The 26,386-nt window shown below is 37.3% G+C and overlaps 1 protein-coding gene across 3 annotated transcripts in view; it reads right to left on the bottom strand.

The window, feature by feature from the left end:
* The window catches only part of UNC13C (unc-13 homolog C), a 651,156-nt gene that overhangs the window by 114,886 nt on the left and 509,884 nt on the right, over nucleotides 1–26,386 (bottom strand). For 2 of the 3 annotated variants that reach the window (XM_073877030.1, XM_073877031.1), the window contains 5 exons: nucleotides 19,999–20,095; nucleotides 19,184–19,327; nucleotides 12,324–12,401; nucleotides 8,019–8,096; nucleotides 7,498–7,527 (listed from right to left, as the gene is read on the bottom strand). In XM_073877030.1, the coding sequence (XP_073733131.1) occupies nucleotides 7,498–7,527; nucleotides 8,019–8,096; nucleotides 12,324–12,401; nucleotides 19,184–19,327; nucleotides 19,999–20,095 (427 nt within the window). The remainder of the gene's footprint in view (nucleotides 1–7,497; nucleotides 7,528–8,018; nucleotides 8,097–12,323; nucleotides 12,402–19,183; nucleotides 19,328–19,998; nucleotides 20,096–26,386) is intronic. The other variant, XM_073877032.1, reaches the window with a different exon arrangement.

The raw sequence follows: 26,386 nt of genomic DNA, 5'->3' as shown, positions 1-26,386 counted from the left end.
AGAACAGATCAACGAAACTAGGAGCTGGTTCTTTGAAAGAATTAACAAGCTTGATAAACCCCTGGCCAGACTTATCAAAAAGAAAGAGAAATGACCCAAATCAACAAAATCATGAATGAAAGAGGAGAGATCACAACCAACACCAAAGAAATACAAACAATTATAAGAACATATTATGAGCAACTCTATGCCAGCAAATTAGATAACCTGGAAGAAATGGATGCATTCCTAGAGATGTATCAACTACCAAAACTGAACCAGGAAGAAATAGAAAACCTGAACAGACCTATTAACACTAAGGAAATTGAAGCAGTCATCAAAAATCTCCGAACAAACAAAAGCCGAGGGCCAGACGGCTTCCCAGGGGAATTCTATCAGACATTTAAAGAAGAATTAATACCTATTCTCCTGAAACTGTTCCAAAAAATAGAAATGGAAGGAAAACTCCCAAACTCATTTTATGAGGCCACCATCACCTTGATCCCCAAACCAGACAAAGACCCCATCAAAAAGGAGAATTACAGACCAATATCCTTGATGAACATGGATGCAAAACTTCTCACCAAAATACTAGCCAATAGGATCCAACAGTACATTAAAAGGATTATTCACCACGACCAAGTGGGATTTATCCCTGGCCTGCAAGGCTGGTTCAACATCCGCAAATCAATCAATGTGATACAATACATTAACAAAAGAATCATATGATCCTCTCAAGAGATGCAGAAAAAGCATTTGACAAAGTACAGCATCCTTTCTTGATCAAAACTCTTCAGAGTATAGGGATAGAGGGTACATACCTCAATATCATAAAAGCCATCTATGAAAAACCTACAGCGAATATCATTCTCAACGGGGAAAAGCTGAGGGCTTTTCCTCTAAGGTCAGGAACGCGGCAGGGATGTCCACTCTCACCACTGCTATTCAACATAGTATTAGAAGTCCTAGCCACAGCAATCAGACAACAAAAAGAAATCAAAGGCATCCAAATCGACAAAGAGGAAGTCAAACTCTCACTCTTTGCAGATGATATGAATCTGTATGTGGAAAACCCAAAAGACTCCACCCCAAAACTGCTAGAACTCATACAGGAATTCAGTAAAGGAGCAGGATAGAAAATCAATGCACAGAAATCAGTGGCATTCCTATACACCAACAACAAGACAGAAGAGAGACAAATCAAGGAGTCGATCCCATTTACAATTGCACCCAAAACCATAAGATACCTAGGAATAAATTTAACCAAAGAGGCAAAGGATCTGTACTCAGAAAACTATAAAATACTCATGAAAGAAATTGAAGAAGACATGAAGAAATGGAAAAACGTTCCATGCTCATGGATTGGAAGAACAAACATTGTGAAGATGTCAGTGCTACCTAGAGCAATCTACACATTCAATGCAATGCCCACCAAAATACCATCCACCTTTTTCAAAGAAATGGGACAAATAATCCTAAAATTTGTATGGAACCAGAATAGACCCCTAATAGCCCGAGGAATATTGAAAAAGAAAAGCAAAGCTGGCGGCATCACAATTCCGGACATCCAGCTCTATTACAAAGCTGTCATCATCAAGACAGTATGGTACTGGCATAAAAACAGACACATAGATCAATGGAACAGAATAGAGAGCCCAGAAATGGACCCTCAACTCTATGGTCAACTCATCTTTGACAAAGCAGGAAAGAATGTCCAATGGAAAAAAGAGTCTCTTCAACAAATGGTGTTGGGAAAATTGGACAGCCACATGCAGAAGAATGAAACTGGACCATTTCCTTATAGCACACACAAAAATAGACTCCAAATGGTTGAAAGACCTAAACGTGAGACAGGAGTCCATCAAAATCCTAAAGGAGAACACAGGCAGCAACCTCTTCGACCTCAGCCACAGCAACTTCTTCCTAGAAACATCGCCAAAGGCAAGGGAAGCCAGGGCAAAAATGAACTGGGATTTTATCAAGATAAAAAGCTTTTGCACAGCAAAAGAAACAGTCCACAAAACCAAAAGACAACCGACAGAATGGGAGAAAATATTTGCAAATGACATATCAGATAAAGGGCTAGTATCCAAAATCTATAAAGAACTTATCCAACTCAACACCCAAAGAACAAATGATCCAATCAAGAAATGGGCAGAAGACATGAACAGACATTTTTCCAAAGAAGACATCCAAATGGCCAACAGACACATGGAAAAGTGCTCAACATCGCTCGGCATCAGGGAAATCCAAATCAAAACCTCAATGAGATACCACCTCACACCCGTCAGAATGGCTAAAATTAACAAGTCAGGAAACGACAGATGTTGGCGGGGATGCGGAGAAAGGGGAACCCTCCTACACTGTTGGTGGGAATGCAAGCTGGTGCAACCACTCTGGAAAACAATATGGAGGTTCCTCAAACAGTTGAAAATAGAGCTACCATACGATCCAGCAACTGCACTACTGGGTATTTACCACAAAGATACAAATGTAGGGATCCGAAGGGGTACGTGCACCCCAATGTTTATAGCATCAATGTCCACAATAGCCAAACTGTGGAAATAGCCAAGATGTCCATTGACAGATGAATGGATAAGGAAGAAGTGGTATATATACACAATGGAATATTATTTAGCCATCAAAAGGAATGAGATCTTGCCATTTGAAATGACGTGGATGGAACTGGAGGGTGTTATGCTGAGTGAAATAAGTCAATCAGAGAAAGACATGTATCATATGACCTCACTGATATGAGGAATTCTTAATCTCAGGAAACAAACTGAGGGTTGCTGGAGTGGTGGGGGGTGGGAGGGACGGGGTGGCTGGGTGATAGACATTGGGGAGGGTATGTGCTATGGTGAGCGCTGTGAATTGTACAAGACTGATGAATCACGGATCTGTACTTCTGAAACAAATAATGCAATATATGTTAAGAAAAAAAGAAGAAGAAGATAGCAGGAGGGGAGGAATGAAGGGGAGTAAGTCGGAGGGGGAGACGAACCATTAGAGATGATGGACTCTGAAAAACAAACTGAGGGTTCTAGTGGGGAGGTGGGTGGGGGGATGGGTTAGCCTGGTGATGGGTATTAAAGAGGGCACATTCTGCGTGGAGCACGGGGTGTTATGCACAAACAATGAATCATGGAACACTACAGCAAAAACTAATGATGTAATGTATGGTGATTAACATAACAATAAAAAATTATTGAAAAAATAGTACATTTGCTTGCAGGACTGCATGCTGTCTCAAGGCCCATTCAAACACATGGAATCCTTTGTGTCATCATGATTCAAAACATTTAGTAGATCAGTCAAATGTGTTGCACAGATAAGACAAAGGGGCATTTGGAGCCATTTCCTAATTACCTGGTTGCTGTTCTAAAAGCAAAGAATGGTAATTCTCAAAATGCGGTCCCCTGAGCAGATCACATCAGCTGGGAATTTGTTAGTAATACAAATCATCAGGCCCCACCCAAGCTACGGAATCAAAAAGTCTAGGGATGGAATTCAGCAATGTGTTTTAATCAGCTACCCAGGCAGTTCTGATGCATACTGAAGTTCAAGAACTACCAGCATAAAGTATTATTTCCTTTAAAGCGGTGCTCTTCAATCCCCTGTTGCCAGCAAGTATAAAGTTAAAAGGATAATGCTAAGAAAAATATGATAGGGGTTAATTTCTGTCCTCTCCGGTGGGGATTTGCTTAGCTGAAGACTAAGTCCTTACAGCTAATAGGTTTTACAATGCCTTTCAGTCAGCAACATGCATACACTTTTGGGTCAGATGCAGTTTCTACCTTTTCGAATTCAACATTAAAAAAATGAAACAGGATAGAGACGATGCTTTTCTGAAACAAAAGAATAGTTAAATTGCTTATGAAAATATACACATGTTTAGGATAGGTGGGGTTATGTTCCAGATTCCATGGCCCTGTTCAGGAAAGTTTATCACAGTGAAATGTGTCAAGAGATTCAATTATTTTTGAGACATAGCAATGAAAATAATATTACCACTGTATCTAATGAGTTTGCTTTGTGGCCAGCAGAATAAGAGAATTTAGCTAAGCAAACGAATGCCCCTATTTCCCCTAAATGTCTTAATGATGGCTAACTTCTAGCATCTGAAGTACTGTCAGGAAGTTAGCAGGGTTATGGATAATTATGGATTCGACCATTCAGGACAATTATACCAATGCAATATTGTGAAGGAGTAATGCCTCTTCTGCTTACACAGCATGGTCATAATTCTTCTAAATCAATTACTACAAGTTCTCCAGAGCTTCATAACCAATATCTTATGACTTCCTGAAATGAAATTAAATTTTGGATTATCTGATTTTCTTTTTCATGTACTTATACAAATTAGATTGCAGATCAAGGAAATGCAATGGAGTTCTTTTCATAGGCTGTAGCATTTTTATGAAAAAATGAATACAGGGTGTATGTTTATTTGCAATTGCTCTGTACTGAATTATACTAAGTTATACTGAGTTTAATAAGCTATTAAAATAATGTAAACCAAAATATATCTGTTTTACTTTTGAGGTATTTGAGCTATCTGAAAATGATAAAATTATCATTCACCAATAATGAAAATGATTACCTGGCATCCAGACAATCATTTTGCCATTACTGTGTCATAAAGGGACCGATAATGCAGTAGGGTGATTGTGGTGTACATAATTTAACTTCTAGAACAAGTCAGTCCATACCATGGGTTGGCTACTTTATCTGGTTTAGCGTAGTGTGTCCCAAAATATGCACACGAAAAATCATGTGAGATGCTTTATATATATTTAAAAAAAAAAACAGACTCTGGGCCTCATTTCAAAGGTTATGTTTGTTTCCTGGCTCATGTGAGTTATTGTATTTTTTACATTCTTTACAGTAATCAGAGTTGTTATGCCAAACACATGCTCTTCGTTTTTACGCAAGGAAGTGTGTAGAAAAGTCATGATATAGGAGAAATTTAGTGGTTTGCTTTCCCTTTTCTTTCTAAATAGGGCACTAGGTAAAAAAAGAAAAATGTGCCCACATGGTCTCCAGGATATTGTGCATGCAGGTGGTAACAGTGTCTGGTTGGGACTGCTTATGGAGCCACTGACAAAAAACAGCATCACCCCTAGACTATCAGAGTGTTAGGCCAACTTGGACTCCAGAAAGAGAGTGTGTTTTTTTTTTTTTCCCCCTTAAAAAAAAAAAAAAAAAAAAGGTTTTCAACATTATTTCTGTTTCCAAAAGGAAAAGAGGCTGATCCTATCAGGAGAGAAGAGCTGCCCCAACAGCGGTCGGTTCAAGTGGCAGAGAGCTACAGCATCATGCAACCGGGCCTGCAAGTGATCAGCACTTGGCAGATGGTAGGAGAGGCAAGCCATGCTGCTATTAGGAGCCAACTAATAAACACATGGCATCCAAAACTATTTTGAGCAAGTACACAAGCAATTAATCATTTGCTAATTAGATTTCTGTAGCAAGAAGTGCACATCCTAGAACAGGTGATAGGGGACAAAATTTAAGAAACTCCTTAAAGGAGAAGAACTAGACAGGGAAGCTTCCTGCAACACAGTCAAGGTTTTATAACGAGTTCCACAGTGAGAGAAGAACTGGCATCAGAACATACTGAGTTCCCTCTCAAGGCCACCGAGCATGCCCGCGTTAAGTGCTGGATAAACTTCTCATATCAAAGGGTAAATTCTGTCATTCTCAATAAAATCCTTTTCCATCTTTATAAAATCCCCAAGTTAAGGAACCCATGTAGATACTGCCATATACAGGTAACTGGACTGGAAGGAGTTCAGCCTATTATTTTGAGATTCTGGTGCCCAGAGGAGGTCGAGGGTAGCAACTAGCAACTCTAACATAAGTCTGTGTTAATCACGGTTCTTTCTCTTTGGAGGCTCAATGTGACACCCAGACTTGAGTTTAGGTCTTGCTTTCTCCTGATAGTTCATCGATTCCCATGCCAGTGTTGACTGGGCCTGCCGAAAGCTTTTTCTGGTAACAGAGGATGAGGTGAAAGTTGAAAGTAATAAGATCAAAGAAACTGTGCATAGAAAGGAGACAGAACATCAAAAGATGATCAAGAGAGGGAGGGCCAAGGGGTGTATCAGATTTAAAGGCAGGAAAACAAAGGAGTTAGGGTCCATGCTGTCCCCCTAACAAATTACACTGTTAGAAACTGGACATTCATTTCATTCATTGAATTGCATTCTCCCTTTAAATTATGTATGGGGAATTTAGCAACTGACCTTACAAGAGTCACGAGGGCAGAAGGCACCAACACCAGTATTTCTTTCTTCATTACTTTCTCCAGTAAGAAGAGTTCTATGATTTAGCTATACAGTTGTAGCCAAATTTGTAATGTGAAACCCACACATTGCAAACCAGCAATTTTATGTGAGATAAAGAATCCATTCATGTTTGGTGAACAAGCTGCCCCACAACATTTTTGGTTGGTGAGTGGCTTGGCCCACATACCTTCCTTTAAGGACAGGTCTGATTTGTCTTGTTAATATTCAGCTCAGCAGGATATTACTCACATTTGAGTCCAACCATGGAATAGTGAGGAAATAGAAGTAGCATTAGGAGAAATTTCTGGAAATGTGGCATTTTAAATATAACTTTATCTTTCCATGATTTGTAATCTTTAGAATTCAGTAAAAGGAGGCAGAATTTCCTGTAAGAAATCGGTGATCTCTTCATGGCTCTTCAAACTGTAAGTGGACTTAAAGTCTGAATATAAAACATCACTAAAATTAAAAAGGGGATCATCCAACTATGATCCCCAATTGTTTGTGCTCACCTAATTTAGGAAAGAATTCAAAAATGAGACTCATGCCCTCGCACTGCAAAAACCATTAACACACCATAGGGAATGCAGCCTTATTGTATACAACATAAACGGATACTGCAGCAGCAGCAGAGCTCATGAAGGTTCATTTTTGAAGTTTTGTACCTTCACACACATCTCCTAGTGCTTCTCGTTTGTAGGATACTAAATAGCAAGCTCAGTTTCAAAGGACTGATGCTCTCTTAAGAGAGGGAAACGTACAAATGTCTCCTTGGGGTTAACAGCAACACCAGGTGTGAAGAAGCCCAGTCTTAAAAGAAGCATTTTCAGCCTTGTACATTTAGAAATAAAAGGGATCTTTGCTTTGAAATCCAACCTCACTTCACGTACATCTGGTACACTTACCACAATAAGGAACACTGTAACTGAAATCTTAAACAGAAATATTTCTACATTCTAGCTGCCCTTGTGTTTGTTTTAGGGAGGGGTGGGGCTGGGAGAATGCCAGCTCCATGACCTTCCCTCTTGGCACCAACTCCAGTCCCAAAGTCCCTGGACGCTCATGGTGGTTCGTGAAAGACTGTGGCAACAGCAGGAGGCATGTGCACAGCTAATATTTCACTGTCTGCCTGATCCAAACAAGCAAATGAGAAGAAGTAAGAAGTGCAATGGTCTTTAGGTTTGGGGGAAACAGCCAGGTAAAGGATAAGATGCTTACTATCACAAACCTCATAAAAGAATCTTTCTCCTTCCTTCTTCTGCTCGGGAATTGCAAGTCAAAGATGTTGGACAAAGACACGACACATTACAGACACAGCACGCAACACATTGTGACAAGAGATTTTTAGATGTGAACAATAAACCACCGATACACCAAAAATTGCTAGCACCACAAAGCACATTTCAGAACAAAAACTTTTATATCAAGTTGACATTGCACAATATGGTGAAAAAAAATCTGGAGTTTGTAGAACTTAACAGATCATTAGCATATGTGTATATATTTGTGTATATATGACTATATATTTACACACTACAAAAGGCTACTGACCACCTCCCTCCTCCCATTCACACTTTTCTGTTGTGGTTAATGACCACTTTAGTTATTAATGCAATTTTAAATTATTATTTCCTGTTCTTTAGTTAACCCATGTAAAAAACTTGACTGACACTTTGCATAGCAAAGAGATATGCTGCTAATGATCTCTAAGTAGATATTTGGCAAATGCAGGCATAAAAATATACCCACCTCTTTCCCTCCCATGGATTCAAACATTTTTTCCAGCTGGACCCGCAGTTGCTGAATATTGTTCATCAATATACAGGGCTACAAATAAAGCAAAAAACAAAAAGGTGGTGTGAGAATCCTTCATACGATAAATTATTGAATGAGTTTAACCTTAAATGTGATAAGTATACAACTATCACCGAAGTCCTATTATATTTGGCAAACAGAATAATTCTGCTATTTTCATTATACTTTTTAAAAGTTAAGAATGGAAGGGGGAAATATTACCACTTTGGGGAATGCAATTCAATAATATACCCAGACAATAAACGACTGGGGACTTAGTACTAATATTTCTTTTACTATTAACGTTGAGCCAAATTCTGTTTTTAAAGATTTACTTTAAGAAAAAGTTAATAGTTTAACTTTTCCATTATTCCACCATTTATAAAACCAAACACCATCTGAATTTTAAAAATCCAAGGGGGGAAAAAAGGTGCCTTTAATAGATTCTCTTTGGCTATAGATAAAGTCCGCACATTGGTACTCAAAGCCCTTAGTTCTCTGGCTCCAAACTAGTTTTTCCTTCCCATCTCTGTCTACTGCACTATGAGTAACTTCCCCCTTTAAGCAGCTTATTCCTCCCAAAACATCTGTACTTTCTAAACTCTGACTTGGCTTGGCATGTGGCCTCGTCACGTGAACCTCGTTGCCTATTTGAATCATATCCATCATTCCAGGTTTGAGCTTTCTCTTTCCCAGACTATATCCTTGTCACTCACTTGACGGTTGTTTTATTTAACTTTACATTTATATTGCTATTCACTGTCTCACCCACTGACCTTAAATACACCGTACATGCTGCTATGTCTTCTGCTCTTTCTTACTCCCGGAGTCCTGCACAGAGCCTTCCATAGAATACATGCTTAAAAATGTTTTTTGACTCAGTGTTTCCAAGGAGGCAGAAATAGAACAATAACACAAAGATGGAAAGCTTTGTGACAGGACTACATGTGGACTTAGAGTAATAGGAATTAGTTTATAACTGGAAAATAGAATTGAAAATAGTTATAGAATAATTTAATATTTCTTGCCTTCTGATCCAAAAAGCCAGTTGATTTGGGGGAGGAAAATAGTGAAAGAAAAGAAAATGGATATATCTTCCAAATTTCTGGGAAATGAGCCAATAATGAATTAGGCACAGAAAGGACTCACAGGACATCAGAGAGGTGTTAGCACTCATCAGTGGAAAGATTTTATTATTGTTTCAACCACATTACTGACCTTTGAAAAACTTTCTACTTGATTCTTAAAGTGACCACATCCTAACTTCGATTTATGAAAACAATTTTAAACTTTGATTCCGGTCACATAAATATTTTATTTCTCTAACACCGATATCTGAGATTTATATGCCATAGATTCTGTTCAGCAAGCTGAACCACAATATTCCACCAATGATTCTGATCCCCAGCTGTGACTGAGAGCCACTTGGATCTGGACTTAGTCTTTCCACAGTGTGTGTGGTCAGGGATTTAGCATCTTGACCCAAAGGCAAAGTGAACCCTCACTAGGGGGTAGGGTCATTGGGATTTTCTTTTTTCTTTCTCTTTATCTCTTTCTTTCTTTCTTCTTTTTTTTTCATTGCAGAGGGGAAAGATTTGGCTTGAATTTGACAGTCTTACCAGGGAGAAAATGAAGGTCAAAGAAAGACCATGACTCTTAATGAGAAGCAGGAAGAACACATGGGTAAAAGGTTGTATCACTCTGCTCCCCAAGGGTCTAAGTTAGTTAGGTAGACTCTTCTATGATTATTAGATATTAAGCTTATCTTTTTTGGCACATATAACAGTACTTTAGTACCAGCCGTATAAACAAAAACCAACCTCCAAGCCTTTTTTATATGACCATTTCCAATGGAAAAGAACAACCAAGAAACAGAATGAACTATAGGCTCACTTGGCATGGATTGCTATTGACCCCAGGTAAGGCTACATAAAAAAAAAAAAAAAAAAAAAAAAAAAAAGATGCAGTTATCCAGAGAGAGAGAAAAATAAAATATGAGACTCTTCTCCTTCATTGAGCTTTCTCTGACTTTGAAATGTTGAAATATCAATTTTATTGAATGAATTTATCAAATCATTTTGAGGACTGAATTACACAAATCTACCTTAAACCTAATCTGGAAACAGCTTTTCTTTCTTTCTTTCTTTTTTTTTAGTTACTGAAAACAAAACAGAAAACACACACAGTAAAGAGAACATTAACCTAATTGAGAAGTATCATTTGTTGATGAGTTTAGTTAGATAAAGTAATCTATGTTGAAGTTGTCATCTTTTTATTTATATGTAATTTGGCTTTTCCCCTAAAAATATCATAATGCATTTCATCTGATTTAAATCTGGAACAAAGTTAGGAACCTAAACTACAATGAATATGAAAGTTCTTTTGGGACTAGGGCCATTTCTATATGACCAAAGTGTGTTTCTGAGTTGAAAAAGATTTTTAAAAATATTCAAAATCGAATAATTCTGATTTGTGTTTCATTGCTATATTTTGGAGTATGAGAAAATGGATTAAAAAACTTGTGATCCATTTTCAATGTAAAACATCACAGCTAGAAAAAAAATTATTCTGTCACAGACATTTTAACTGTCATCTTTAATTCTGACCCGTGGGAAAGCAAATGTTATGGTCATCTCTGAAAGGATAGCTCTCTTTAAAAGTTTATAGATCAATCTGCAGATATAATAGGTATATGGCCATAAATATGCTGAGAAAAAAACACTTTTAATGTTCTTGATACTGAAATAGTTATATGTACAAAGGCGAATGTACAAAAGAACTTCTTCAACTTATCTCAGCTGAAAGCATAAACTAAGCAGTTAATTGTTATTCTTTCATGGAAAAGCTGAAATGAGGCTTGGCATTTGAATGATATCATTAAGATATCAGGACCTAGGAAAGAGAAGCATTGAGGAAAACTTCCTGGGCTGTAACATTTGCAACGGTGTTTTCTTTCTTTATAAATACTTGATTTTAAAAGTATAAAATATATGGAAAAATACAAATAATAATATAATAAACATTGATTTATGATTTGTTTCTCCAATGTTTTCAAAAATAAACTATAGAATGTTAACTCATAATATAGCAAAAAGTCTGTGGGGGTCTTTAAGTTTGATTTTCTTTTCTGAATGACAAGAACTATCCCGGGTAGTTCATAGCTACCTTTTTAAAATTTTCAAGTTGGCTATCTTGATATATCAGAATTTTTCCTGAAATTATCTGGCACTGTTTTGATTTTCAACATATTACTTTTCACATGTATTATAAATTTAATTGTAAATATATGCTCTGAGTAAATAAATATTCTATCTTGCCTATTAGAGTATAACCAATGGCAGTTAGAAATCACTGCTGAGATATCTGGGAATTTTAATAAAATTTCTGGGCAGCATATTAATTTAAGGGAAAGAAGTATCTTCTGGGACCCTCAAGAACCATTAAGACTGACTTATATTAATGAGCTGTCAGCAAGAGGTCAATGAGGTTTCAGCGAGAATTCTCTTTTGCCTGAGAGTGGGAACTAATTTTTTGAGAAGGAAAAAACTGATTTTCCTCTTTAAAAATCTAGTACTAACTTTTGAATATATTTTTTCAGTGTTTAAAAAAAATTCCTATAATGTTACCAATATATTTCTCCTAAAATGACATTTGGCGAATAGGAAAGATTTCACCTTCCACCATAGACTACGACTAATTATACTCCAAATCACTTTAGTTTATCTTGCTTCTCTTTGTGTCTTTTATTAAGTTGCAATGCTGGTTTGAATTTTATAAAGATTTTTTTAATCATCCAAAAAATAAAAGGCTAAGTTAATGATTTGGAGTAGAAACCAGCATTATTTCTTACATTAACTATCTTTCTCAATTTGAAAACTGAAAGATAAATTGTACTCACTTTGCTACCAGTGTCCAAACTACGCTATAGGTATCAACATAAACAAGTTTTTAATTCCTAGTTCTCAGCTTCAATGTTTTATGAGTATGTGGGTTTTTAATTGTTTATGTGAGTCTTGTTCCTTATCGTCAAAAACCACAAGTTGGCTGGCACTAAGATGCTCTCAACCTTCCTCTGAATTCTGTACTGTAGCCAGATCAGGATTCCTAGAGAAGTATTCAAACAATTTTTTTGAGATCCCTATTCCCTATTCCCCTTGAAAACAGAAAGAAAAAAAAATTCTCTTGCTTACTTATTTGTTAAAAAAAAAAAAAATGGATCTCAATTGAGGAATACTTGAAAGCAGATACAGTTTTACTTACCACATTTTCCTTATTGCAATATGAACTGAAGTCACTTGATACAATTGCAGCATACTGAAGCAGTACTTTATTGATAGTCTAGGGGAAAAGCATGAAATGTATCCAGTTAAATGTATCCAGTTATACTAGCCAGCTTAATGCTAATCAGGCAAACTCTTCATGTCTTTTTCAGTAAGAGAGGGCCAGATGCAGTGATTAGATCTATACCCTTGCCAAAAGAAGGATCTCAAACTATTCTGCTTAGATGACAATTTGTAATATTTCTGAGTACATGTGAAAGACATTCCACATGAATTCATTAATTCATTCCATTTTAACATAATCTGCTCCATCATAAAATTCTTTATTTCTAACTTTACTAAATACTCAGAAGATACTTGATTTGTGGCAACCTCCTCTATGCTTGGATACTTACTACCTAATGACCCTAATGCTCTTGCCCTCCCTTCCCACCCCCGAACAATCAAACTTTTCTTTGACTCCTTCCTCTCGGTTTCCAGTTCCTACACCCCTCTCTTCCTTACCACACATACATATACCATGCCCACATTCTCTGTGGTGGTCATTTTCTCAACCTTCTACAATGTTCTTAAATACCTTATACAATTATAAGTGGTGTCAGAGCATTCCTGAATATGTCCCTTAGTAATGAATATTTTCAGTAATTCTCTATGATAAGGAGCCTTACTAATATCAAAGACCACCTCTGAAGACTTTTGTTGCATTGTACTAATACATTTACCTTTAATTTACTAAATTAGTTATTGGTGCATTATTTTCTAAAAACATTGTCTAATTTTTGCCTTTCTTCTGTCCTCTTCATCTTAATTCCACATCTTCCTTCTCCATTTAATAACTATTTCTGACACGAAAGATGCCCTCCGTTCCACTAATTACGCAAAATAAGGAAAAACAAACACATTTGTTAGTTAAATTTTATTTCAACTACTTAAAAATATATTGATGTATTTGTTTTTTTTTTTTTTTTTTAAAGATTTATTTATTTATTTATTTGAGAGAGAGAGAATGAGAGATAGCACGAGAGGGAAGAGGGTCAGAGGGAGAAGCAGACTCCCCGCCGAGCAGGGAGCCCGATGCGGGACTCGATCCCAGGACTCCAGGATCATGACCTGAGCCGAAGGCAGTCGCTTAACCAACTGAGCCACCCAGGCGCCCTATATTGATGTATTTGTATCCTACTAGTTTTACTTACGTAGCTTGAATTATCACAAGCCAAATGTGAACATGATTTTCTTAGAAGAGAGAAAGCAATAATAACTGTAGATAAAGATTATCTCTTTTGCACAGAAAAGCAAAGACAAAAAACCTTCTATTTCCTTTTTTGTGTAACATATTCGTCTGAATTTTCTTTGTGCCTCAAATCAATTCAGGAGACACTCTAAACATCTCTCCTTTAGCTTAACCTCTTAAGCGACAAACCTGAATTCACCAAATATAACTATGAACTTGTTTTATAGACATTTAAGATCACAGTGAAAACCTAGAAGCAGGGATAAAATGCAGAAAGAGAATTGATATTTTGTGGAAGTGCAAAGTATTGTGGTAATATGCATCAGTTTAGATAGAAAGTTGGCCTTGGAAAATATAAAATCTTATCAAGCAGAAGACCAATAAATCTAGGAAAACAGATGGCTGATCAGACTGAAGTATTGTCCAAATGCAGTTGTTCAAATCTGGCTTTAGATATGATGCTGAAAATTACTGTGGACTTACCTGAAAATACTAATTCATTTGTACATATGAGCACGGCTTTCAACTTACAGGTTCTAATGACAGTGTAAACTCTGAAAAACCCTTTCACTATGTGGTAAAAACAAAAATGAAGAAAAGTCTGACTTGAGGAGCCTGTTGTCACTCAGAGATTCTAACTTGCTCCAGAGAAAGTTTGGAGAGGAGAATCCAGACATTCATTTCTGATTATTCTCAAGGTATCCCCCCATAGCCCAACACTTGACTCTACTTTACAAGAAAACCCTAGTCTGCTGAATGCCCACGTGGGGACAAATAACTGATACTACCATCTCACATCCACTAACCTACAAATGCTGATGGTTAGCAAGTTGGGATGAGCTGTGGGTAAGGCAAAGAGCTCAGCCATGTAGGATCTGGTTTAAGGCCTTGTGCCCATAAGAGTTGTGGATACACTGGCTATGAGAACATCCATTTCTTTACTAATGTACAAAGGATGCTTGAATGACAGTGCTCATGTACATTTTAGGGGCAACTTCAATTTTACTCTGATTTATTCAACAAAGTAAAACCATATCAGACATTATTTCTTTAATACCAGTAAGCAGTTACTTGAGACATACCGACCTAAGACACATCTCCTGCTGCCTCATAAGCATCACCTAAGAACTTGTGGAAGTTCAAGTTCTCTGGTTGTACCCGGGTCTACTGAGTCCACAATTCTGGTGTGTGTTAAGAAGCCTCCAAAGTAAATCTGATGCAAGTTAAAGTTTGAAAACCACAGTCCTAACGAATGCATAGCGGGGTGGAGGTTAACTCTTCAGAGAGAACCTGTTGATGGAAGGGGTACCTAGCAAAGCCTGGAAGATAGAACTTCTGAGTGTGTGGACTTACTAATGATTTCTCTCTGTGGGACTCTTGGGCTTCAGAAATGGGGACAGCACCGAGAGAGAGGCAAGAGCCTAACAGAAGCTGTTTGCATCATGTTCTATAATAAAGTATAGTTTATATGAAGAGAGAATCATGAAGTATAGATGATTATTTTTTGGATGCAGCAAAGGAACTGCCATTCAAACAGCTCCAGATTAAATACAGTGAAATTCAAATAGGATTATGGTGGTGAAGCCAGAGATTCTCTGCATTTAAAAGATCAAGCAGGATGACTAAAATATCTCCCATCCTCAATCTGCTCTCATTAGACTGCGGCTACTAGTGTTACTGAATGGGACAGCTATCAGTTACTCAGTATGATCTCCTGAGCTAATGCTGTGCTATTAGAATTAGAATCTTGTCAACACCACCAGTAGGTCCGTCTAGGATATGACTCTTGCAATCAGTAAGATAAGAAACCTGGTTCAAAATCCATCTTTCTAGCCCCACTCTATTCATGGGACATTTAGTATTAGAGCGATGCATGGAAGACAAGAAGAGTAGTATCTGTTAAGTGACGTTAAAAAGTCACTTCGGTGCTTTCTAGCACTGTATTTTAACATATGCAGCATAAGAAAGAACCCCCCCCCCCCCCGAGCTGCCTAGGTTTGGCCCAGAGGGTAAAAATAAATGTTGACGTTCTGCTCTCTGACTTACCAGTTGATTTGTGATGACACCAGACTGTGAAGGTAGGATGTCTTAGAAGCATTTCACCCATGCCATTTCTAGTTGGGTGCTTGGTTGAGTTATTGAAACTTTCTAAGCTTGTTTCATCATTTGAATAATTAGGAGAAATAATAGTACCTATGTCATGGGGTTATAGTGAAGGATAAGTGAGACAGTATGTGTAAAGTGATTAGCACATAGCAATGTTCAATTATGATCAGTACTTTTGAAAATTAGGATTATGTTCCCAAAGAACAAGAAATACGCGTGTCTCATTCACCATTGTATCTCCAGTCCCTGGACACTCAATAAAAAAACAGCCAGATTTGTGGCCAGGACTCAATTAATACTTGTTGGCTTGTTTTTAATAATGAAGATATCATTACTTCATATCGCTCTTCTTTCATTAAACTACTCATTCTTGTCAAGAGCAGCAGTAAAGCCATAGAACTATCCATGACCTATGTGTACACTTCACCTCTCATCACAGCTATGAAATATGAAACATTTGTTTAGTATACTGAGTCTTATATATGCTTTAGTAAGAACAAATCATCCCTTCAAGTCCCACTTTACAATGCCAAATCTTCCCAAGTGTTTTCGGATATCATTAATTATGTCTTTTCTCTGAGAGATGGTTTAAATCAATATAAGTCCCAGGAAGAGAATATGATTTCAATATTCTGATACAAGGATCCCTATTCCAAGAAGGATATGGTTTTCAAGACCAGTAGTCCCATCTGATGAAACAAAACAAATTCTAACAGTCTGACATTACTGTGAAATAGCTAATTCTATCAACCACAAAGTCCTATTTGATTTCTTAAAATCATTCCAACAAAATAGAATTATCTTTCAATGAAAATTACCAATTTCTGCTTTCCCAGAAAATGAGGTTCTTTTCTTACATTATTTCCTCACAATAATAATTGGGTAATTTTGAATTTACATGGATTAAGAATATTTTAGGTATTTAAAAAAATTTTTTTATTGTGCCAATAAAAGCTCACATTTCCTCAGTGGCACATGGAGCCTAATTCTTTTCTCCTCGCTTCAAAGAATGCATTTTCCTGTGCAGATTCTAACATATTACACTTTCCTCCAGCCCACTTGCAGTCTGAACGTGGCTGGGTGTGGCTTCACAGATGCAGAAAGGTCAAAAGTACCAAGGAGGGGAGGGTGGTCTGGAGCCCAGCTTTGTCTTGAGCCCCGGTGCCCCTTTCTTCCTGCTCTCTGCGCTTCCATGCCTCTACCTTACATAACCTGCTCCCTGACTACTCTGAGGGTGAATTCTAGTTACCTTTCTAATATCGTGCACCATTATAATAGTATGTTACTAAATATATTAACTCTGAGGTTATTAAATTCTCCATAGGACCCCTCCCCTTCCACGAGTCCCACAGAGTTCCAAGAATAGCATGTGACACACTTTTTTCAACAGTATCCCTAATGACTCCATTTCATTCTTCTCTTGGCAGTCACCCAAAATGCAGCTGCTTGTCAAGAAAAGACTTAACTTTGAGATTTTTTTTTTTAGAATAATTCTCCTGCAGAGCTTACTTGCAGGTTTCACCACATTGGGGAAGTTGAAATCAGCTGCTACCAAGAAAGTCCCCTCTGGAGATGATCAAAATAAATGATTTTAGCTATTATCTTTAAAAGTGGGAGGTTACTTTTATCTTCCTAATTAACATATAAAGACTAGAGTTCAAAGGTTAACAATACTTGATGGTTACTTGACGGTAAACAAATAATGTAATACAGTTTAGGCTGATGGTTTATGTACCTAAAAGCCTTCATTGGCTCCTCATTTTCTTTTTCAGCCTTTTGATTTTTTTTAAATTATGCCTCCTCATTTTCTACTAAAGATGCTCGGCCACTTTGCCTGTTCTTCAAGACTCCTTACAAGGAGGACCTAACTGTCCCACTATAATTCCATCACTCTCTACTAATCCTATGCTCTCTCTTCTTTGGAATCTCTCAGGAGAGAACCCGAGTCACAGAATGGTGGAAGGTGACAAAGACTCTCTCCGTGACCAAACTCTGGCCAGGCTACTCCCAGGCCTCTTCTCAACCAGGCCTCAACCTTGACCTATCAAGACTTGAACAAAACTGGGGTGGCTCAGTTGGTTAAACCTCTGCCTTCAGCTCAGGTCATGATCCCAGGGTCCTGGGACTGAACCCCACATCAGGCTCCCTGCTCAGCAGGGGGTCTGCTTCTCTCTCTCCCTCTCCCCTGCTTGTGTTCTCTCTCTCTCTCCCAAATAAATAAATAAATCTTTAAAAAAGTTAAAAAGACTTGAACAAAATAGTAACAGCTTCTAACAGCTTCTAACAGGCTTCCACCCTGGAATGATCTCAGATCCCCTTGAAGTGCCTACCTGAGGAAACTAACTACTGTCTTTATAAGAAAAGCCGATTTGGGCATGCAGAGCAATACCAGGGGAACATGTACATGTACAGAGGAAGAACTATGTGAAAATCCAGTAAGAAGGCTGCTATCCCTAAGCCAAGGAGACAAGCCTAAGGAGAAACCAAATCTGCTGATACCTGGATCTCAGACCTCTAGCCTCCAGAACTGCAAAAAAAAAAAAAAAAAAAAAAAAAAAAAAAAAAAAATTTCTACTTTTTAAGCCACCATCCTGTGATATTTAACCATGGCAGCCCTAGAAAATTAATACACTAGTTCATATCACGTGGCCTTGATTATTATGGGGAACTTTGTTTAAGATCTGGTGGGCAGGGGCTATATCTTTCATTTCTTCTATTTCCCTTGAAACTTTTGGTAAACTAGTAAGTACTTTGCAAGCCTTCTTAAACTCTTACAGGAGGAAGAGATCTTAAGCTTATGTAATCCAGTTAATCACAGTCTGTCAACTAAACTACATTTTATAAAAACGAAATGAACTGGGGATGCCTGGGTGGCTCAGTTGGGTGGGCATCTGCCTTTGGCTCAGGTCATGGTCCGAGCCCCACATCGGGCTCCCTTCTCAGTGGGAAGCCTGCTTCTCCCTCTGCCTGCCACTCCCCCTGCTTGTGCTTGTGTGCTCTCTCTCTCTGACAAATAAATAACAAATAAAATCTTTTAAAAAAATGAAATGAACTGTTCAGATTCATACTGTAGTTATTGGATGATTTGAAATCAGAACTCTGTTTTCATGACTCCAAGCCTAATATACTTTCATTGTAGTACAATGTGTGTTAAGAATATTTGCAATTTAAAAATGAAATGCCGAGGCTTACTTTCAGCTAAAAAGCACAATATCTGAAATGATTTTGCCACTCTTAGCAAGTCTCTTCAGCTACCAATGACTGAGTCACTAATGTGGATGACAAATAGATTTGTAAAGAATGATAAATCCATTTTAAGAAACAAGAAGGGCAGGAAGAAAGATGACAAACCTGGAAACCAAATCTATTGGTACTAGAATCAGAAATGAAATCGGGGTACTGGTGTCAGAGCAGACAAACAGCAACATCCGTCAGGTTCTGTGCAAGAAAATAATAACATGCCACAATCCCAGAAAAGAAAGCACTCATTCCCTCTAACCTACCTTCGCAAATCTTCTCATTAAGTGAGATAATGCTTCAGGATTAGGGCATTCCAGTTTCTTAATAATCTCAAAGCTCTGATTAAGCTGAGTGAAGACATCAACCACGGAACAAGAGAAGAGGGCATGATCAGATGTCTGCTGGAACTGAAGGGAGAGAAGGCGAAACCATCCCAATAAGCACATTGGAGGGAGTGTGGAGAGAGGAGAGTCATTCCACATAAATAACTCAGTCTCCTATATCATGCACCTTTATTTCACATGCCTTCTTTTCCCATTTAATAAAATGTGTACCTGTTTCAAAATCATTCATGTCCTTTTCTGGAAAATGTATTAGAACTCATATCAGGGGGCAGGCTGCTATTAATTGGTATCTCCATTGCTACATTGATGGACTGGTTCTTTTTATTTCTCATTCCCCATAGATATGAGGATGGTTTAGAAAGATACTATAGCTCAACACTTTTAAGTTGTTCCAGAGGGATCTTGAGGGTGTCTGTTCCCAATCTTGAAATCCTGGGAAGGTTTCAGGACGAGGAAGTTTTGTATAACCCTATTGAACTTGTAGACTCTGACCAATTCAAGAGGTAAAGGAATCCTGGAGCAAAAGGGTAACTAATTTTTTCTTTTTTTAATTTAAACAATTCCCTAAGGTTCCTGTCAGCCCTTCAAAGTTGTGTTTTACATTTATTTTGGTCATTAGAGGATTAAAATAAACCTTAATTAATAACAATGAGCCTAAATATTCCCATTATCTTAAAAGTGAGTACTGTGAATGAACCTTGCCAATAAGCAGTCTTAAAGTAATTTAAACTCACTCCATCTTTTTTGTCTCTTCCTAGTGCTCCATGAAGGAACTCCACTGATACATCTTCATTTTCATCCAGCCACTGCATGACAAAAGGCTCAAACCACCTAAAAAAAATTAATAATGTTACATACTATAAAAGATATCATTTACACATAATTAACAGTGAATGCTGCTCTTTTCTTATATGAGACTAATTCAGGACCAAAAATTTCTTTTCATTCCCCTTTTCGCAGTTCTGTTTCCTCAGAGAACTTGGGCCTTACTTCGTCAAACACATCCCTGCTTATTTACTTTCAATGTCTATCTCTTTCTTGGCTCCTCCCATGCTACTTTAAATATGCTTAGTTTCCAATTCCCGCACTACAATTTCCTTCACAATTCAAAATCCTGTAAAATGTAGATCTTATGTCCTGTCCTCTATCATGCCAATCTTTCACTTTTTAGTACTTTACTGATGGGCTTCCTTTCATCCATACCTACTCGTCTCCTGTAACTGATCCTGGGTGCTCACCTCTGGCTTGTTATGATCTACAATCTACCTGCAGTTGTGTTTTGTGAATGGTCTAAGTTTCAAAGTCCTTTTCTCCATGTGGTGGTACAATTGTATAGCACCCTTTAGTTAGAAGATCATCCTTTCCCCACTGCCTTGAATTGGCATCTTTGGTATAAATCAGGCAATGGCATATATGGGTTTGTCTCCAGACTAGTTTGTCCTACCGGTTTCTCCGTCATGTACTAACACCACACTCTTTTAATTAGTCTTGAGAACTGATAATGCAGCTCTCTAGGGTTTTTTTCTTTCTCTTCAAGACTGCCTTGGCTATTCCTAGCCCTTTGCATTTCTATATTATATTTTTTTAGTGAATCTGCCAATTTGCACAAAAATACCTGCTGGAATTTTTATGGGATTGCATTAAATCTCTAAGTCAATGGGGGGAGAATTACTATCTTTACAATAATGCATCTTTTTAGGAACACTGACTACTTTATTTTAGTTCATCTTAAATTTCTATTAGTAACACTTATAGTTGTCTGAGTAGAGGGCTTGCACATCTTTCATCACTATTCGTTTCTCATGGTTTTAATGCTATTCAAATGGTAAGGTTTATATGTAATTTTCTAATTGATTGTGGCTACTATATAGGAATTTAATTAACTTTTATATAGACTTATTATAGTCACTTTTTTGAGAGAGAGAAAGAGTGTGCCAGCATGAGGAGAGGGGAAGCTCAGCGTGGAGCCCTACCCAGGGCTCCATCTCACGACCCTGAGATCATGACCTGAGCCAAAATCAAGAGTCAGACATTTAACCTACTGAGCCACCCAGAAGCTGCTTTTTAAATTTTATTAGTTATCCTATAGTTTTTTTTGGATTTTCTAGATGTACTATTATATCATAGACAAATGTTGACAGCATCAACATATGCTTTTATAATCATTATACTTTTCTATCTCTTTCTTATCTTATTGTATTGCATAGGACTTTTAGTAAAATGTTAAATAAAGGTGATGTTATCAGCTATGATTCTCATTCTTGATTTCAGGGGGAAGCTTTCAAAATTTTATCCATAAGCATAATGTTTAGAGAGGAGATCAAGACAGCAGAGTAGGAAGATCTTGAGCTTCTGTTCTCCCACCAACACACCAAAATCTACAATTACATATAGAACTCATATCTCAGAGAATGAAGTGAAAATTAATAGAACAGATCTTGTACAACTAAAGATATAAATAAAAAGTCACATGGAAACAGTTAAGACAGGTAGAGAGATGGTCTGGTCAGGACCACTACCCCCATTGCGACCCACAGGTGTAGAAGCCTTCCCTGAAGAATAAGGGGTCTGAGATCCACACCGGGCTCCAAAGCCCAGAGAACCTGCACCAGGAAGATGAGCACCCATATCCAGGAGAGCCAGAGAGCAGCAGAAAATGGAAACTCCACTCTCAGTCACAGTCAGCCACACCAAAAGCCTGGCCCACCTTGGGCCTTGCAACTAGTCATGCCAGAGCCAACACTGTAAACTAGCACCCCTGAAGCAGTCACAGACTGGTCCCTCAGCCACACAGGTCAGGGTCAAGCCCCATTCACCAGAATGCCTACAGCAGTTGTAGCAGGGCCTAGCAGACAGATGTGCGAAGGGACAGCTCCCCATACAAGCAATTGTGCACGAAAAAACCCAACAACAACAACCTCTAGTCATAACAGGAGGGTGCATATGGCCCACACAGAAGACACCCCTGGGGCACCCAGCAGGTGACCAGGGGAGTTTATGATACTGGGCCCTACAGCACACCTTCTGCATAAAGCTCCTCCTTCAAGACCAGGAGAATTAGCTAATCTACTTAATACACAGAAAGAAGCACAAAGAGGCATAATGAGGAGACAGAATAATATGTCAAAAAATATGACAGAAAGAACAAGACAAAACCCCCCAAAGAGAACAAAATGAAATGAAGGTAAGTGACTTACCAGATAAACAGTTCAAAGTAATGGTCATAAAAATGTCTACTGAACTCAGGAGAAGAACGAATAAATACCCCGAGAACTTCAACAAGGATAGAAAATATTAAAAAGAACCAATCAGAACTGAAGCCTACAATAACTGAAATGAAAACTGTACTACAGAAAATCAACAGAACATTAGATTATGCAGAAGAATGGATCAGTGATCTGGAAGACAGGGTAGTGGAAATCATCCAAACTGAACATCAAAAAGAAAAAGGAATTTAAAAATGAGGATCACTGGGGCACCTGGGTGGCTCATTTGGTTAAGCATCCAACTCTTGGTTTCAGCTCAGGTCATGATCTTGGGGTTGTGAGATTGAGCCCCACATCAGGCTCTGTGCTCAGTTTGGAGTCTGCTTGAGGATCTCTCTCCCTCTCCCTCTGCCCCTCCCCATGCTCATGCTCTCTCTCTCTCTAAAATCAATCTTTAAAAATAAAAAATAAGGATAATAAAATAAATATAAATAAATAAAAATAAATAAAAAATAAGTTTAAGGGCCCTCTAGGACCTCAAGCATACTAACATTCATATTATAGTGGTCCCAGAAGAAGAAAAGATAGAAAAAGGGACAGAAAACCTATTTGAAGAAATAATCACTAAAAATATCCCTAACCTAGTGAAGAAAACAGATATCCAAGTCCAGGAATCACAGAGAATCTCCAAAAAGATGAATCTAAAGAGACCTACACCAAGATACATTATAATCCAAGTGTCCACAGTTAAAGATAAAGAGAGATTCTTAAAGCAGCAAGAGAAAACAATTATTTATGTATAAGTGAACCCCAATATGACTATCAGCTGATTTTTCAGCAGAAAATTTACAGGCCAGAAATAGTAGCACAATATATTCAAAGTGCTGAAAGGAAAAACAATTACAACCAAGAATACTCTACCTAGCAAGATTATCACTCAGAACTGAAGGAAGCATAAGGAGTTTCCCAGACAAGCAAAAGTGAAAGGAGTTCATTAACAATGAACTGGCCTTCCAAGAAATGTGAAAAGAACTTCTTTAAACATAAAAGAAAAGGCCATAACTTAAAAAAAAATAATAATAAAAGAAAAAAATCTCAGTGGTAGAGGTAAATACATAGTAAAGGTATTGTTTCAATCATCTACACAGGTAGTATGAAGGTTAAAAGACAATAGTAAAATCATCTAGACCTACAATAATTAGTCAAAGGATACACAAAATAATGACACGTAAAATATGACGTCAAAAACAAAAAAAAAATCGGGGAAGAGTATAAATGTAGTGCTTTTAGAACATGCTGGAACCTAAACAACTATCAACTTAAAATAGACTGCTATATATAGGATATTATCTATGAACTTTGTGGTAACCACAAATACCTATAACAGATACACAAAAATTAAAGAGAAAGAAATACAAACAACACTAAGGAATGTCACTAAATCACATGAGAAGAGAGTAAGAGAAAAAGAAACAGGAGAAAAACTACAAAAATAACCAGAAAATGGTTGAAAAAGAAAACAATCATAAAATGGCAAGACGTACATATCTTTCTAAGGGTTACCTTAAATGTAAATAGATTAAATCAAAAGATAGAGGGGGCTAAACAGATAAAAAAAAAAAAAACACAAGCTAGATTCTATACATGCTGCCTATGATAGATTCACTTCAGATCTAAAGACACAAACAAACTGAAAGTGAAGGGACAGAAAAATCTATTCCTTGCAAATAGAAACAAAAAGACAGGTAGAAATACTTACATCAGACAAAACAGACTTTAAAAGAAAGGGTGTAACAAAAGACAGAACAGGGGTTCAATCCAACAAGAGGATATGAAACTTGTAAATATCTATGTACCCAAGATAGGAGCACCTAAATACATAAAGCAAATGTTACTAGACAAGGGAGAAATTCATGGTAATATAATAATAGTAGGGGACTTTAACACTCCACTTACAACAATGGAATGATCATCTAGGGAGAAAATCAGTAAGGAAACATTGGCCTTGAACAACACAGTAGACCAAATAGACTTAATATATACACAACACTCCATCCAAAAGCAGAATACACATTCTTTTTAAGTGCACATAGAATATTTTTCAGGATAGATCACATGTTGGACCACAAAACAAGTCTCAGTAAATTAAAGAAGACTAAAATCATATCAAGTTTCTTTTCCGACCACAATGGCATGAAACTAGAAATCAATTACAAAAAGAAGAGTGGACAAAACACAAACATGTGGAATCCAAACATTATCAACCAGTAAGTCAATGAAGAAATCAAAGAAGAAAAGAAAAACCCTTGAGACAAATGAAAATGGAAACAAACAGCCTAAAATCTATGGGATGCAGAAAATGCAGTTTTAAAAGAGAGATAAATAGTGATACAGGCCTACCTCAAGAAACAAGAAAAATCTCAATAAACAATCTAACCTTACACCTGAAAGAATAGAAAAAAAGAACAAAGACCAGAGTTAAAAGAAGAAAGGAAATTATTAAAGATCAGAGCAAAAATAAAGACTATGAAAACAATAGAAATAATGAAACTAAGAGTGGTTCTTTGCAAACATAAACAAAATTGATAAACCTTTAGCTATGAAGAAAAAAAAAAGAGGCCCAAATAAATAAAATCTGAAATAAAAGAGAAGTTACAATTTATGCCAGAGAAATACAAAGAATCATAAAAAACTATAATTATGTGCCAACAAATGGGAAGAAATGGATAAATTCCCAGAAACATATGATCTTCTAAGACTGACTCAAAAAAATAAGGAAATATGAATAGACCAATTACAAGTAATAAAAATGAATCAGTAAGAAAAAAAGAACTCCCAAAAGAAGAAAAGCCCAGGACCAGATGGCTTCACTGCCAAATTCTATCAAATATTTAAAGAAGAGTTAATACCTATCCTTCTCAAACTATACCAAAAATTAAAGAAGAAGGAATGCTCCAAACTCATTCTACATTCTCAGTGTTACTCTGATGCCAAAGTTAGACAAAGACACCAGAAAACAATACAATTACAGGTCAATATCCCTGATGAACACAGAGGCAAAAATCTTCAACAAAATATTAGGAAGCTAAATTTAAAAATACATTAAAAGGATTATACACTGTGATCAAGTAGGATTTATTCCAGGGATGAAAAAATGGTTCTCTATCTGCAAATCAATCAATGTAATACCACGTTAGCAAAAACAACGAAAGAATAAAAATCATATAACCATACCAATAGATGCATAAAAACCATTTGATAAAATTCCCGATCTGATAACAACTCTCAAAAAGAGAGTATACAGGGAACATGCATCAACATAATAAAGCGCATATATAACAAACCCATGGCTAACATCATACTTAATGGTGAACACTTGAAGGCCTCTCCTTTCATTTTTTTTAAAAGATTTTATTTATTTATTTGACAGAGAGAGAGAGATAGCGAGAGCAGAAACACAAGCAGGGGGAGTTGGGAGAGGGAGAAGCAGGCTTCCCACTGAGCAGGAAGCCTGACATGGGGCTTGATCCCAGGACCCTAGGATCATGACCTGAGGTGAAGGCAGCCACTTAACAACTGAGCCACCCAGGCACCCTGAAGGCTTTTCCTTTCAGATCAGGAACAAGACAAGAATGCCCAGTCTTGCCACTTTTTTTCTACACAGTATTGGAAATCCTAGCCACAGCAATCAGACGAGAAAAAGAAATCAAAGATATCCAAATTGGGGAGGATGAGCAAAGTGGAGGAGTAGGAGACCTAAATTTCATCTGATCCGAGGAATTCAGCTAGATAGATATCAAAACATTCTGAACACCTATAAACTCATCAGGAGATCGAAGAAAAAAATAGCAGCAACTCTCTGAACAGAAAAGTGACCACTTTCTGGACAGTAGGACATGTGGAGAAGTGAATCCAA

Source organism: Callorhinus ursinus, unplaced genomic scaffold, assembly GCF_003265705.2.
Source record: "Callorhinus ursinus isolate GAN/ISIS: 27379988/994484 unplaced genomic scaffold, GSC_fseal_2.0 scaffold25, whole genome shotgun sequence".
Taxonomy (NCBI): Eukaryota; Metazoa; Chordata; class Mammalia; order Carnivora; family Otariidae; genus Callorhinus; species Callorhinus ursinus.
This window is presented reverse-complemented; position numbering and strand designations above follow the sequence as displayed.